The sequence below is a fragment of the Castor canadensis genome, chromosome 7, assembly GCF_047511655.1.
Source record: "Castor canadensis chromosome 7, mCasCan1.hap1v2, whole genome shotgun sequence".
Taxonomy (NCBI): domain Eukaryota; kingdom Metazoa; phylum Chordata; class Mammalia; order Rodentia; family Castoridae; genus Castor; species Castor canadensis.
The window spans coordinates 111,851,773-111,866,561 of NC_133392.1; the positions used below are offsets into that span (position 1 = coordinate 111,851,773).

At 35.9% G+C, this 14,789-nt stretch overlaps 1 protein-coding gene across 12 annotated transcripts in view; it reads left to right on the top strand.

Annotated features, from left to right (window-relative positions):
* The window catches only part of Dock7 (dedicator of cytokinesis 7), a 207,473-nt gene extending 194,941 nt beyond the window's left edge, over positions 1 to 12,532 (top strand). For all 12 annotated transcript variants that reach the window (XM_074079907.1, XM_074079908.1, XM_074079909.1 and 9 more), the window contains 2 exons: positions 9,747 to 9,914; positions 12,467 to 12,532. In XM_074079907.1, coding sequence (XP_073936008.1) covers positions 9,747 to 9,914; positions 12,467 to 12,509 — 211 coding nt within the window. In that variant the 3' untranslated portion in view covers positions 12,510 to 12,532. The remainder of the gene's footprint in view (positions 1 to 9,746; positions 9,915 to 12,466) is intronic.
* The last annotated feature ends 2,257 nt before the right edge of the window (positions 12,533 to 14,789 follow it).

Below are 14,789 nucleotides of genomic sequence, written 5' to 3' on the forward strand. Positions count from 1 at the left end.
AGGTCACTCATCTTTATGACCCTCAGTTTTCTAAACTGTAAAGTAGGAGATTGATGTCCCCAACTCATAGAGGTTGTACAAATTAGGTGAAGTAAGACATAGGTGTAACAGTGGTCTCAAGACCATCTCAACTTCAGTGATTTGTTAGAGCTTACAGGACTGTGTGCAGCTGTGATTCATTGCACTGGAAAGGGAAAAGCGTTTGTGGTGTCCTCTGACAGTTGAGTCACAGTGTGTGCTTCATTCCTTCAGCAGTGAGTTATGACAGCACCTGGGAAATACTGTCCACCAGGTAACCTCATTAGAGACTCAGTGCCAAATGTTTTTATTGGTTACGTGGGCCGCCCTCTCCCTCATTGTGTACTAAAATTCCAGACTAATATCAGGCACAGTGAGCCACTCTTATCTCCCGGGAATGATAGGAATCCTCACAAAATACAAATTCCAAGAGGCTAACCAAACACCAGCTTTGCAGTCAGACCCCGTTTCTAAGGATAGGAGTTACAAGTGCATAACCTTAACTCTTCAGCACAGAAAAAATATTTTTAGGCTACTACTTAGCACATAAGTACATAGTAAATAATGAATTTTGAAACATTGGGGAAACGTGGTCATTTATAAACTTAATACTGAATTCCTGATTTAGTAACACTGTAATTACAAAATAATGAGTGATTAATTCAACTTGGCAATGTCAGGGAATATTCCATACATCTGATATGGACCATGGAGGGTGCATACTAGTTTTTTGGGCAGAAAAGATGGGGAAGGGTATACCAAAAAGGAAAAACAAAAAAATGTGAGCAAAATTCAAGATATTTCTGGGAATGGTAAGTAGTCCAATGAAGCTGAAACTATAGAATCTATGAAAATGAGTAGTCTTAGAAAACACTGGGAGCTATGTGTTGTGATACACACCTGTAATCCCAGCTACATGGGAGGCAGAGGTAGGAGGATCATGGTCTGAGGCCAGCCCAGGTAAAAGCACCAGACCCTATCTGAAAAAAGTTTCTGTAAGAGCCTTGTGTACATCAAGGGACTTGAGTGTTATCTAACAAAACAACATCAGAACTATAGTCAGAATCCAGCCTTTGACTTCCTGTTATGGTTTCTCTTATCAACTCATTCATTGAGTAGGTTCATTAAGGGTATTAAGATCAAATGCTTTTGTAACCAGTAAACATGGGTAGTGCATAATAAGTAGTTTGAAATGATACCTCCTTTGTTCTCCTTGAATTTAGCTATTACAAATTGGTCTCAATTTCTTCTTCCTGAACATGATAAACATCTAAAAGAAAACTTCAAAAAGTTAATCAAATGTCTGAAATTTTATGTTCTTTAAATTTACTTTTTAACAGATACATAAAAATAGTGCTGCATAAACATGGGACAGATGTATCTTTGAGGCTGATCTCATTTCCTTTGTAAATATACACAGGAGTGGGATTGCTGGATCACATGGTAGTTCTATTTATATTTTTTATTTTTTGAGGGGCCTCCATACTGTTTTTCCGTAATGACTGTACAAATCTACATTCCCACTAATGGTGTATAAAGATTTCTTTTTCTCTCCAGCACTTGTTCTCTTTTCTCTTTTTGATAGTACCCAATCTTAGTGGGGTAAAGTGTTATCCCATTTTGGTTTTGATTTGCATTTCTCAAATGATTGGTGATGAGTATTTTTCATATATTTGATAGCTACTGTTATATATTTTGAGATAAACATTTAGGTCTGTTGTCAATTTTTAAATCAGGTATTTGGTTTTTTGCTTTTGAGTCCTTACTGATTCTGGATATTAACCCCAACTCAGATACAAAGTTTGTACCCATTTTCTCCTACCTATTCTGTGGGTTGTCCTTACACTCTGTTGATTGATTCCTTTACTATGAAGTTTTTAAGTTTGATGTAATTCTATGGTTATTAGACTAGGTGGGCTCATAGAACTGGTGTTCCTAATATGTGCAACAGATGACCTATCATAGTGGAGGAAAGAATCCTGTTTCCTACTGATTTCTAACATTTACTTTAGTATTTAGGTGGTTTAGAACAACAGCAAAGTAAATTCTGCTGTCATTGTGATCCAGGTGATCATGAAACAATATAGACTCCATTGGACCATAATCAATCAGGTGCCTGTTTTTCTTTTTTGGAGAGACTGGGTTCTAACTCAGGGCTTTGCACTTGCTAATCAGGTGCTCTATCGCTTGAGCTATGTCCATCTCTCAGCTCTCAGGTGCCTTTTATTCTTGCTATTGTTTTGGAATATTTTACCATAACTGCAATTCTAAACAAATCTCTTCTTTGAATGTACTCACTTTACAATAATGAGCTCCTGTTATCAGCAGATCTCTTTAAGTATTACTGCCTGGAGAGAGAGTTTCCTCCTCTTAAATTACAAAAAAAAGGGAGGAGAAAATCTATATAACATAAACCCTATTTTAAAAGTTATAGTCAATACTACGTTTTAAATATTTTTTTAGGGTTGGGGGTGTGGCTCAAGTGGTAGAGCATTTGCCTAGCAAGCACAAAGCCCTGAGTTCAAACCCCATACTGCCAAAAAAAAAAAAAGAAAACTTGGTCATTGATTTTTTTATGCCAATATACACATGTTTTACTATAATCAATAATAATATGCATATAGTCTTCAATTCTTACTTTCATTTAAAGTTGAAATCATTCTAATGGTTCCATTGTTTCTCCAAATTTTCATATTCCTAATTTTTAATTTAATTTGAATTCAAAGTTGTATAGTTTACACAATAGATTTTCTTTTTTTTTAATTAAAATTTTCATCATGAAATTACTTAACCAAAGTACATGAACATTATTTTTTTTGGCAGTACTGGTGTTTGAACTGAGGGCCTCACACTTGCTAGACAAGTACTGTACCCCTTGAGTCACACTCCCAGCCTTTTAAAATTCAGTTTATTTTTTAGGCAGGGAGGGTCTCAAGCTTTATGCTTTCAGTTTTTCTCCATTAAGTATAATGCTGGCTGTAGGTTTGTCATATATAGCTTTTATAATGTTGAGGTACTTTCCTTCTGTTCCTAGTTTTCTTAGAGCTTTTATCATGAACTGGTGTTGGATCTTATCAAAGGCTTTTTCTGCATCTATTGAGATGATCAAGTGGTTTTTGTCTTTGCTTCTGTTAATGTGGTTTATTACGTTTATTGATATTCGTATGTTGAACCACCCCTGCATCCCTGGGATGAAGCCTACTTGGTCGTGGTGAATGATCTTTTTGATGTGTTGTTGAATTCGGTTTGCCATTATTTTGTTGAGGATTTTTGCGTCAATGTTCATTAAGGAGATTGGCCTATTGTTCTCCTTTTTGGAGGTGTCTTTGCCTGGTTTTGGGATAAGTGTAATACTGGCTTCATAAAATGTGTTTGGCAGTTTTCCTTTCCTTTCTATTTTGTGGAACAGTTTAAGGAGTGTTGGCATCAGTTCTTCTTTAAAGATCTAATAGAATTCAGCAGAGAATCCATCAGGTCCTGGACTTTTCTTTTTAGGGAGATTCTTGATTCCTCCTTCAATTTCATTTTGTGTTATAGATCTATTCAGGTGATTAATGTCCTCTTGGTTCAGTTTTGGATGATCATAAGTATCTAGAAATCCTTTTTAATCCATTTTGTCAAACAGTGCGTTTTGGTGGGGGAATTAAGTCCATTAACATTAAGTGTTAGTACTGATAGGTATGTGGTGATTCCTGTCATTTAGTTGTCTTAGTTGGTTGAGGGTTTGATTGTGTATACCTAAGTTGAGGTTACTCTCTACTTTCTTGCTTTTTCTTTTCCTGTAGTTTGGTGCTACCTGCCCTTTCATGGTTATGTTGGGTTTCACTTTCTGTGCGCAGAATCCCTTGAAGAATCCTTTGTACTGGTGGCTTGGTGGTCACATATTGTTTTAGTTTCTGCTTATCATGGAAGATTTTTATTGCTCCATCTATTTTGAGTGATAGTTTTGCTGGGTAGAGCATCCTGGGGTTGAAGCTATTTTCGTTCAGTGCCCGGAAGATCTCACCCCGAGCTCTTCTTGCTTTTAATGTTTCTCTTGAGAAGTCTGCTGTGATTTTGATGGGTTTACCTTTGTATATTATTTGTTTTTTCTCTCTTACAGCCTTCAATATTCTTTCTCTAGTCTCTGTACTTATTGTTTTAATGATAATATGTCGTGGGGTAGTTCTATTTCGGTCAGGTCTGTTTGGAGTTCTGGAGGCTTCCTGTCCCTGTATTGGCATAATTTTCTCTAGATTTGGGAAATTTTCTGTAATTATTTTGTTGAATATATTACTCATTCCTTTTTCTTGAACCTCTTCTCCTTCAATACACACGATTCTCAGGTTTGGTCTTTTGATGGAGTCAGTAAGTTCTTGCATTTTCTTTTCACAGCTCTTGAGTTGTTGAACTAATCGTTCTTCGGTTTTTCCTTTAATTACCATTTCATCTTCGAGTTCTGAGATTCTGTCTTCTGCTTGTTGTATTCTGGATTGGCCTTCCATTTTGTTTTGCATTTCTGTTTTGTTCTTTTTTCTGAGGTTTTCCATATCCTGAGTCGCTTCCTCTTTAATATTGTCTATTTTCATCCTGAGTTCATTTATCACTTTGGTGTTTATACAGCACTTCTATGGTTTCTTTTATTTGTTCTTGTGCTTTCTCAAGTTCTCTATTTTTGTTGTCTTAGAATTTCTTGAGTGTCTTCTGTACATTTTGGTTGACCATATCCAGTGTCATCTCTATAAAATTCTCATTGATTACTTGCAGGATCTCTTCTTTCAGGGTGTTCTTGTGGGCTTCACTGGGTTCTTTGGCATAGTTTATCTTCATTTTGTTGGAGTCTGGATCTGGGTATCTGTTTTCTTCATTTCCCTCTGGCTCCAGTACTAATTTGTTATTGGGTGGAAAATAGTTTCCCTCTTTTTTCCATCTTCCCATCATTGCCCTTGCTATTGTTACTGTCCCTGTACTGTGTGTAATTTAGTATTGTCTAGCTTGTAATAATAACAATGGTGATAACTAGAATGGAAGGGTGAGAAGAGAGGGAAAGCAAAAAGGTAAAGAAAAAGGGAAAAAAACAAAACAAAACAAAGAATAAAAACCAAACAAACAAAAAAAGAGCCAAAGAAATAAACAGGAAGAGATTGTGTACTAATCAACAGTAAGCTAAACAGGCACTAGAGAGATAGAGAGAGGATGATAATTAAAAAAAAAAAAAGGAAAAGAAAAAATCCCCAAGTTCAAATACAATAAAGTTTCAGTCTTAATAATTTTGGTGTTGGTCCTTCAGCCTCCAGTCCTGAAGATGTCTCAGTGTCTGAGAAGTAGTTCTGTTGTTTTCTCATTAAAGGGGAAAAAACAAAAAACCAAAAAAAAAACAAAACAAACAAAAAAATCCCAAGTTCAAATGCAATACAGTTTCAGTTAGTCATTCAGCATCCATTCCTAGTTCTATCGTTGTCTCATCAAAGGAAGAGAAAAAATAAAGGGGGATTCTGGAGACAGCTTTGCAAATGTCTGCCTGAGGCTGCAGCTCACTTGCCTTCTACTGTTAGCCATCTGCAGCTGCAGGCTTTGTTTATTTAGAGTTCACCTAAATGCATGCCCCTTTTGTTTTCTCCAATGTACAGCTCTACCTGCCTGTTGCAATTGCAGTCTTTTTTTTATTTAGAGTTCGCGTGGGGAGGTGCTCCTCCCCCTGGTCTGGTAGAGTGTGCCACACTTCAGCCGCTGTTACAAGCCTTCACCTCTCCAAGTATACTGGGGAAGGTGGCACCACACCCGCCTTCTCTGGCCATTTGTTTATTTACAGTTCACCTGAGGGATTGCCCCACCCCCACTCTCTGGGGCTCAGGGTGCCCCACCCTCTTTGCTACATGTCCTTTTTTTTTTTTTTTTCCCCAGCTGCTTGTTTATTATTCAGTTCGTTTTTTTCTCTTTTTTTTTCCTGGGTGGGCGTCAGTCTGTCCAGGGGACTATGCTGATCTGGCCCAGGGTTGTCTGTGGGAGTACCACGTGCCACTTAGCTCACCTTGTGGTCTACTTCTCTCGAGCTGGTAGGAGCTGGCATCTGGCAGTGTGGGAGCCCTCCTGGTTTCTCCGTTTAACATGGAATGGGGATGCTATGTGTGGGATGGGGGTGTGGAGGTGTCGGAGTTCTGCCTCTTCTTGGTGGTTTTTCCTACAAGGTGTATCTCCAGCATCTCTCCAAGATTTTACTTTAGGAAGCACACTTTCTGCTTCCTCCCTCTAGTTGCCATCTTGGAATCCTCTATTCCATGTTATTATTGGTTGATTTTCAACCAGCTGATGCCACATTTGTTTCCCAAAGCTTATAAACCAAATTTAATAATATTGTTTGAGTTCCCATTACTACATATTCCTCACCAATATTTGGTGTTGTATATAAGGTTTTAACTTTTACCAGTGTATTAGGTGTGAAATGATAGATGAGTGTGGGTTAAATTGGCATTTGCCTGATTACCAAAAAGGTTAAATTTCTGGTCATGAACTTTTTAGCCATTTCACTTTCCTTTTCTATAAAGTTATAACTCAAGTTTTTTGCCATTTTTACTGTTAGATTCTTTTTCTTACTGATTTCTAGAGTGTGTATTCTGGATATGCAATGCTTTATGTTGTGAGTATCATGAATCTGTTCTCTGAACTCAATGCCTATCACTTTTTTTAAGAAAAATGAATTCTTGTATTTAATGTAGTTAAATGGTTCACTTTTGTTCATTATTTTTTACTTGAGTTTATAGTAATATTCTTTATTGACTTACGTAGCCTGTTTTACTTTTTGAAGAATACATTTGCAATTTTTTTTGCATATTTCAAAGTAAGGATCAGTTTGATTTTTGTTCATACTGCTGAAAGTTATCTCAATAGTATCGGGGTTGGGGGCGTTATAAGGTTTGAATTGAGGGCTTCAGACATGCTAGGCAGGCACTTCACCATTTTTAGTTATTGTTCGAATAGGGTCTCACGTGCTTATTTTTTTAATTTTTCAGATAGGATCTCACCTCCTACCTAGGCACTTGCCCATGCCCAGCTTTACTGGGTGAGATGGAATCTTGCTAACTTTTTGCCTTGGCTGGCCTCGAACTGCATTCCTCCTGATCTCTGCCTATTGGGTAGACGGAATTCATTTATTAAATATGGTGTAAGATTTGGGTCAGCTTTCTTTTCTCAAGGAACATCTATTTGCCTAGAACCCTTGCTCCATTGTTTCACATTATCATCATTATTATAAATTAAGTCCCCATGTTTGAATGCATCTTTATTCTCTTACTCTGCCTCTCTTTGAGTCAGTATCATGCTAATTACAACAACTTTACACTAAGTTTTAGTGTCTAGTAGAGCAGTTCTTCTCACCTTGTTTAGTTTGACTCTTTTTTGGCTCTTTTCTTTCTTATGTAAATTTTAAGTTTTAGAATAAGTTTGTCACTCCTTCCATGTAAAAGATACGTAACCTGAATATATATATCAATTGGAAGAGAACTGACATCTTTATTGGAACAGCTCATGAGCATTGTGTATTTCTCCATTTCCCGAGATCTTTTAAATGTTTTCTTAATACAGTTTAGATTTTCTGTGTAGAGAACTTGAATATCTTTTGATTAACTTAGAATACTTGTATGCTTTTATTAATAATATCTTTTAAAAAATATTTTCTAAAAGTTTCTGGTATACAAAAATGAAGTTGGATTTTATATATTAATTTTACATGAGAACTTTACCAGTCACTTAATTCTAATAACTTACCTGTAGCATCTTTTTCCTGTCTTTTAGTGACATTTAAGGAATAGATCACCTTATTTTCTTGAACTTGATCTGAAATGTTTTCACCATTATGTATAGTATTTGCTGCAGATTTTTTATAGATATTTTAACAAAATAATGTTAGTTCCCACTTACTTAAAATTAGTTACAAGAGTTTTATGATAAGTTTTGAGGGGGGGTTTTGTTTGTTTTTTTTAATGGGACTGGAGTTTGAACTTAAGGCTTCATGCTTCCAAAACAGGTGCTCTGCTGCTTGAGAAACCCCCAGTCCATTTTGCTCTGATTATTTTGGAGATGGTGTCTCCTGAACTATTTGCCCATGAACCATGATCCTCCCAATCTCAGCCTCTCGAGTAGCTAGGACTACAGGCGTAAGCCGCTGGTGCCAAACACTGTAACTTTTTAGCCTTCTGTTTTATTTATGTTCCATTTTAAATATTTAGTAGGGGATGTTTGACCTTCTCTCACTTAGTATTGATAAATCTTAATCTGTATTTTTAGTTGTTTTTTTTTTTTTTAAAGAATCAATTTGTGCAGGTTGTGTTTTCATTTGTTGATTTATTTTTAAGAGATGGAGTATCACTATGTTGTTTAGCTAGCGCTGAACTCCTGTGCTCAAGTGATCTTCCTGCCTCAGCCTCAGGAATATACCACACCCAGTTTCTAACTTTTGCAGTTTTTTATACTCTAGTATATATTTTGGCTTTTTCCTTCCTTTACACTTTTGAGTTTCGTCTATTCTAAGTTGCTTACTCTTCAATTTTAGCCTTTTCTAATATAAACATTTAAGGGTACACATTTTCCTCTAAACATCACTTCAGCTGCAAAACATCCTTTATCTTTCAGAATCCAGATATTTTTCTTAAATATTTGAGTAAGGTAGATAAGGGATTATCATGTTCATTTATGAGAGCATTTATTTGAACACAGGCAAAGCATTTGTGCCAGAAGCCACTGGTACTATATAAATGAGTAAGATTACATCCTTAAAGAGTTTCTAGTCTAGTGATGAAGTGAAATAAACGTGTTCAGATTTAAAATTTAAAAAGTATTGTTTCGGGGGCTTTTTAGCTTGGTGGTAGAGTGGTTTGTATAGCATATGCATGGCCCTGGGTTTGATTTCCAGCATTGCAAAAACGTAGGGCATGGTAGGTACACATCCACCTGTAGTCCCAGCACTCAGGAGGCTGAGGCAGGAGAATCAGAAATTTGAGGCCAACCTGGGTTAGTCCGTACCAGGCTGTCCTGGGCTATATATATATCAAGGTCCTGTGTCTAGATGGATGGCTGGATGGATAGAATCATTATCAATTTAGTGAAAACTAGAAGTGTTTATCAGATTTTAAATGAACTCAATTGATCATCTGTTCAACAATTCATCTCTGTGACAAAATACCTGAGAAAAACAACTTAAAGGAGCAAAGATTTATTTTGTTTTGGCAGTACTGGGGTTTGAACTCACAGCCTCACTCTTGCTAATAAACAGGCACTTTAGTGCTTGATTCATTCCACTAGCCCTGAAAAGATTCATTCTGACTCACTGTTTCAGAAGTTTCAATCCATGGTCACACAGTGGTCCATTGCTTCTAGGCTGGAGCAAAGTGCTCCCCTCATGGCAGACAGAAAGCAGCAGAAAGGAAGGAGCCAGGGACAAGATGTACCCTTCAAAGCACATTCTTAGTGATCTACTTCCTCCAGCAAGGCCCCACCTCCTAATTGCCCCTTCAGTATGAACTCATCAAGGGATTAACACATTGATGAAGTTAGTGCCTTTGTGATCCAATAGAGCCATCAGAAGGGGACCAAGTAACATATGAGCTTTGAACAATGCCTGAAACCTAAAAGAGAATTAGATTAATATTTCAGCTGAAAAATTAAATGTCCTCATCATGGGGGTATGTGTGTGTGTGTAACTAAGTCACAAACTATGCCAGAAAAGTCTTTTGATAACATGCTTTTTTTCCTAGGTGTGAGGATGCCTTAAGAAAAAATAAGAGCTTAATTGGACCAGATCAAAAGGAGTATCAAAGGGAACTGGAGAGAAACTATCATCGCCTTAAAGAGGCTCTACAGCCACTGATAAATAGAAAGATTCCTCAGTTGTACAAGGCAGTGTTGCCTATCACTTGCCACAGGTATGCTTTTTTTGTTGTTGTTGTTGGGGTGGGGAGCTCTTGAGAAAAAATCTGAGTGGGGGCTGTTAGCACATACGTATAATCCTAAATACTTGGGAGGCAGAGATAACAGTATCATGGTTCAGGCCAGCCCAAGCAAAAAAGCAAGACCCTATCTCAAAAGACAAGCTAGTATGGTGGGGTATTTCTACATGGAAGTAGAAGGACCATGATCTAAGGCTGGCCTAGGCAAAAAGCTTAAAATCCTACCTGAAAAACAAAGGACTGGGCATGCTCAAGTTCTGCCCAAAAAAAATCCAATTGGTTTTAATAGTGAATTAGTATATATTAGGTCCCCCTGAGGCTTAATAAGTTTAATTATAGTATAATTTTATCACTTTATACATTAATCAGTTATAAGACAAAAGTCAGCTCTTCCTCTAATTTGAGAACTGTAAGGCTGTGATAAGCACACCTACTTTAGTATGGTAAATCTGGCCTCCTAAAACTATTCCTTGCAAAGTCCTGTCACACTTTGTGGCACTTTTTGGAAAAATTCACTAGAATGTATCATAAGCCAGGCATTCTTCTCCCTCAGCTCTGGTAGTAAATAGTACACTAATCTAGATATTCATTGAAGCAGTAAAGTAGCCCCGTTGCATATGAAAAAGGCTCCAGTATTTTTCTCCACTAAATATTGACTATTAAAAATTAAAATAGCTTAGAAATGAAATTTTGTACAATGGAATACTAGTTCTTTTGAGCAGATAATTTAATTTTTACATTTCTTTAATGAGGTAATAATACTTACTTTGAAGAGGCTATGAAGATTAAATAGCATTACAAATGCAAAGTTCCTATGAAAGTGCCTGGCATTTTGTTTTTTAGCTCATTCTGGAAAGGACACAAAACCTGCTAAAAATAAATTGCCTTTTTTGCATTTTGAAGTCAAACTTAACAATTGTTGGATTATTGTGGTACTGGTATTTTATCACCCTTTTCTTTGAAATAACAAATAGCCAGTAAACCAATTAAATTGTTATCTGATAAATTAATATTTGGAAGCAACACTGAAGTTGCTTATATGAAAACAGAATGTAAATGCAGGGTATACTACACTGCAAAAGGAAGCTTAAACTTGCTGTTTAATCAACCAAGTATCAGTTCTGTTCTTCAGTGGTCTAATGCTTTATACTACTAGACAGGCGTGGTACTGCATGCCTGCCGTCTGAGTTACTGGACAAGCCATAGAGACTGAGGGAGCCCAGGGGTGTTTCAGATTGTTTTCTGGCATTATTTTGCTTCCACCATCCTATACTGATGGGACACACTCTAGAAAAGTGATTTCTTCTCAAAATTCCTAGTGGGGAAGGTATTTTCCCTCTAATCTTTTTGTAATTTTTTCCTTCCAGCTGCCACTTCCCTCCATCAGTTGTATGCACCAGGTCAGAGGTCACAGAGAGTGATGAGGGTGATGGGGACCTGACATAGCTAAGCCAGATCCTAGTCCAAATCCTGGTTCCAGTTTCTCCTGTTCTCTCCAACTACTTCCCATGGAAAGGCTGTGTTCTTTTATCTGAAGAAAACTTTCCCATTTGCACCATATCCTTTGTTCCCATCCCTCCCCCACCCTGAGACACACACACACACCAATATGTACTTTGTGGCCCCTCCTCTAAGCTTCAGTTTTTAACATTTGCAAGCAGTTTTTTGAAGTTTAGAAAGCCTTTTTTTTTTTTTGGCAATACTGGGATTTGAACTCAGAGCCTCACACTTGCTAAGGAGACACTCTTACCTCTTGAGCTACTCTGCCAGCCCTATTTTATGTTGGGTATTTTCAGGGTCTCGTGAACTATTTGCTGGGGCTGGCTTCGAACAGCAATACTCCTGATCTCTGCCTTTTAAGTAGCTAGGATTCTAAGTGTGAGCCACTGCACCTGGCATATTTTAAGAATATTATCCTAGTCTTCAGAATTTAGAAAAAAATTTCCTAGAATTTGAATTTTTAATTCTGTTGATTTACAAAATCTGGAACATTACTTTGTGATAGGCCTTTGTCCTAAAATAGTGGTTCTCAAAGTGCTTTTTATAGTAGCATATAATTGGTTATTTTTTAAAAGTTCTTAAATTTCAGTTTATAATATGGTAAATACCATATAACCACATAAGATTCTGGGGTCCTCAGTAATTTCTAAGAGTGTAAAAAGGATCTGAGACAAAGTCTGAGACTCGCTAGTTTAAGACTTTAAATTTAGTATTTCAAAGAAACACCTGCCTTTTGCCATTTAATAACCCTTAATCTCCTGAGTCTCCATCTTACCTTAAGTCCTTATCAAATATCTGAAGCACCTGTTGGATAGATAAGTGGCTATACATTTGGCAAAATGGTTACTATCATATACTTCTAGAGAAATTTGTAAGCCAGAATATATAAGGCAGAATACGTAGGATGAGCATCTAACTTGAAAGGTCAGAAAAAAAAGCATATAAAACATCTTAAAGGTATACGCAAAAACATTTTTCCTAGTACATATCTTAAAAATTGTTTTAACTGTGTCCTCTTTTTTTCCCAGAGATTCCTTCAGTCGAATGAGCCTTCGCAAAATGGATCTCTAAAATAAATGCACTTGTTTTACTCATTTTAAAAGAGCCATGTGTTCAACATTAAGTGTGAAAATAAGAGCTATTAAAAAATAGAACTTGGGATGTAATTCTGGAAATTTTAACAATTAACTCATTGAAGAATGCCAAAATGATTTCAAATGTAGACTTAAAAGTTTAAGAATCATGGCTATGGTTTCTAACATTCTGGTAACATGCTATTGTTTTTTAAAGACATTTTAATGACTCCAAGGTACACTATACATTTACCATTATTTATACCACAGCTAATGTTATTTACTTTACATTCATATTTTTTAATTTATATTACCATTTATAGATTCATTTTGGAACCATTTTAAATGTAGTAATACTTATTTTAAAGGTACTATTAAATGTGAATGTTTACACTAATTTTAATGAGTGGAACTTTAAGATTTTTTTATTGGAAGTTGAACTCAAAGTTACATTTTATGATGACAAAGAAGCATCCCAAATTAAATGAGTTAATAGCAAAAGGTAACTGGTTTGTGAAGTCTTAAAACTAGTTTCTAAGCTGTTTTCCACTTAAATCCCAAAGAAAGGAACTTAGAATTACAGCTGATAGTACATTTATCAATAAATGATTAAATATGAAATAGCTAATACTAGTGACAGCTGCTTGATCTTTATGGATCAGGGCCAGTCTTGTTATATTAGTATGGACTTCATGACTCTCAGCAACTACCATGATTTCTGTTTCATATTAAACAAGCTGTGACCAGTTTTTAATGGTCACATGAGAAATATGCTTTAAAGCTATTTTACATCACCATGAAGGTAACACAACTGAAGGTTACTGATTTTATTCTACCAGTTAAATGGGAAGTCACAGTTACCTTGACACTTGTATAGATTTTACAAAACACAGATAAAAAAATTAGTTGCTCTAGTTAAAATTCATTCAAGTTGTAACTTCATGTGAAAAAGGTAATAGCAAAAAAAAGAGAGAAAATTACATTTCAGTTACTTGGCACATTTCCCCAAAACAGTGCATATTCGTGATTTCTGCGAAGTATTTTGATGTATGTTTTCTTGTGTAGTAGCTTATAGAATGGCATCAAATATCTGACTAGTTACATGAATCTTACCAGATTTAATACCATGGCCTTCATAAAATAAGAGCTTAAAGAGTCTATTTCTCTTGAGAATACAGGTGTTGGTTGATATTCCCCCTTCAAACTTTAATAATGAGCAAATGTATCTCAAATTCCTCTTACCTACATCAGCTCAAAGACTGGATCACAAAAACATTTCTATGAGCCTACATTGTTGGAACAAATATCTATTGTCTGACATGCAAAAGACCCTGGACTCAATCCCTAGAACTGCAAAAAAAAAAAAATCTTGGGAAAAGGGGAGACACATGAGTAAGAAAAGCAGAGTCAAGAACTGACTCACACAGAAGTAACATACTCTCTCCTCTTTGGGGAGGCAAAGGAAGGTAGACATAAGGGATAAAATATTAAGTAACCCCTATGTCACTTCTCATTAGGGTACGTTTGTAAGTCTGAACTGTTAACAGAAATCTCAGTGACAGTACTGACATCTAAGATTTATGTAATTATGATGTAGTTATGCAATACCAGTTACTTTCTGATGAATCAGAACAGAGGTTCCTCTTACTTTTAAAATCAACTTTGGTATGATTCAGAATACTTATGAACTTACATGGGTTTGTCTTTTTTTTTGATAAACTATTTCACATCAGAAACCGGTAGTTAACACTAGCTCTCTTTTGAGTTATTAAGAGTTATTACAGTTATAGTCTATGTTCTAAATATTTCAGCAGAATCTTATGGATAGTGCACAGGGCTATTTATTTTGGAAAGTTCCATTAGTGAGTCTCAATGTAGGCTGGAGGAGATCATGACTTTATATCCATCATACCATCTTGTGGAAAAATGTAATTGTAATTTTTTACTTGACCAGATATTCTATTTCTTGAAATGGAATGTGTTAATCTAGTAGCATTTATTTAGTCATTTTTAAGGAAATCTTAATACCAAGAATGTCCTTTGATAAGTCGTAAGATAACTGGCCATTTACCAATTTAGTGCACTATATTTCAAATTAAAGCTTAACTAAGTTTTTATGTGTACCCAAAGCATCATCTTAAATTCTTCAGTTTTGGATTCCACTAAATTATGTCTACTTTAAAGGACAACTAAAATGTGAAATTTTTTATTGTAAACCTCTGACAACTTGGATGGACTAAAAAACAATTTCTCCTGCAAAAATTTACCTCCACCGTCA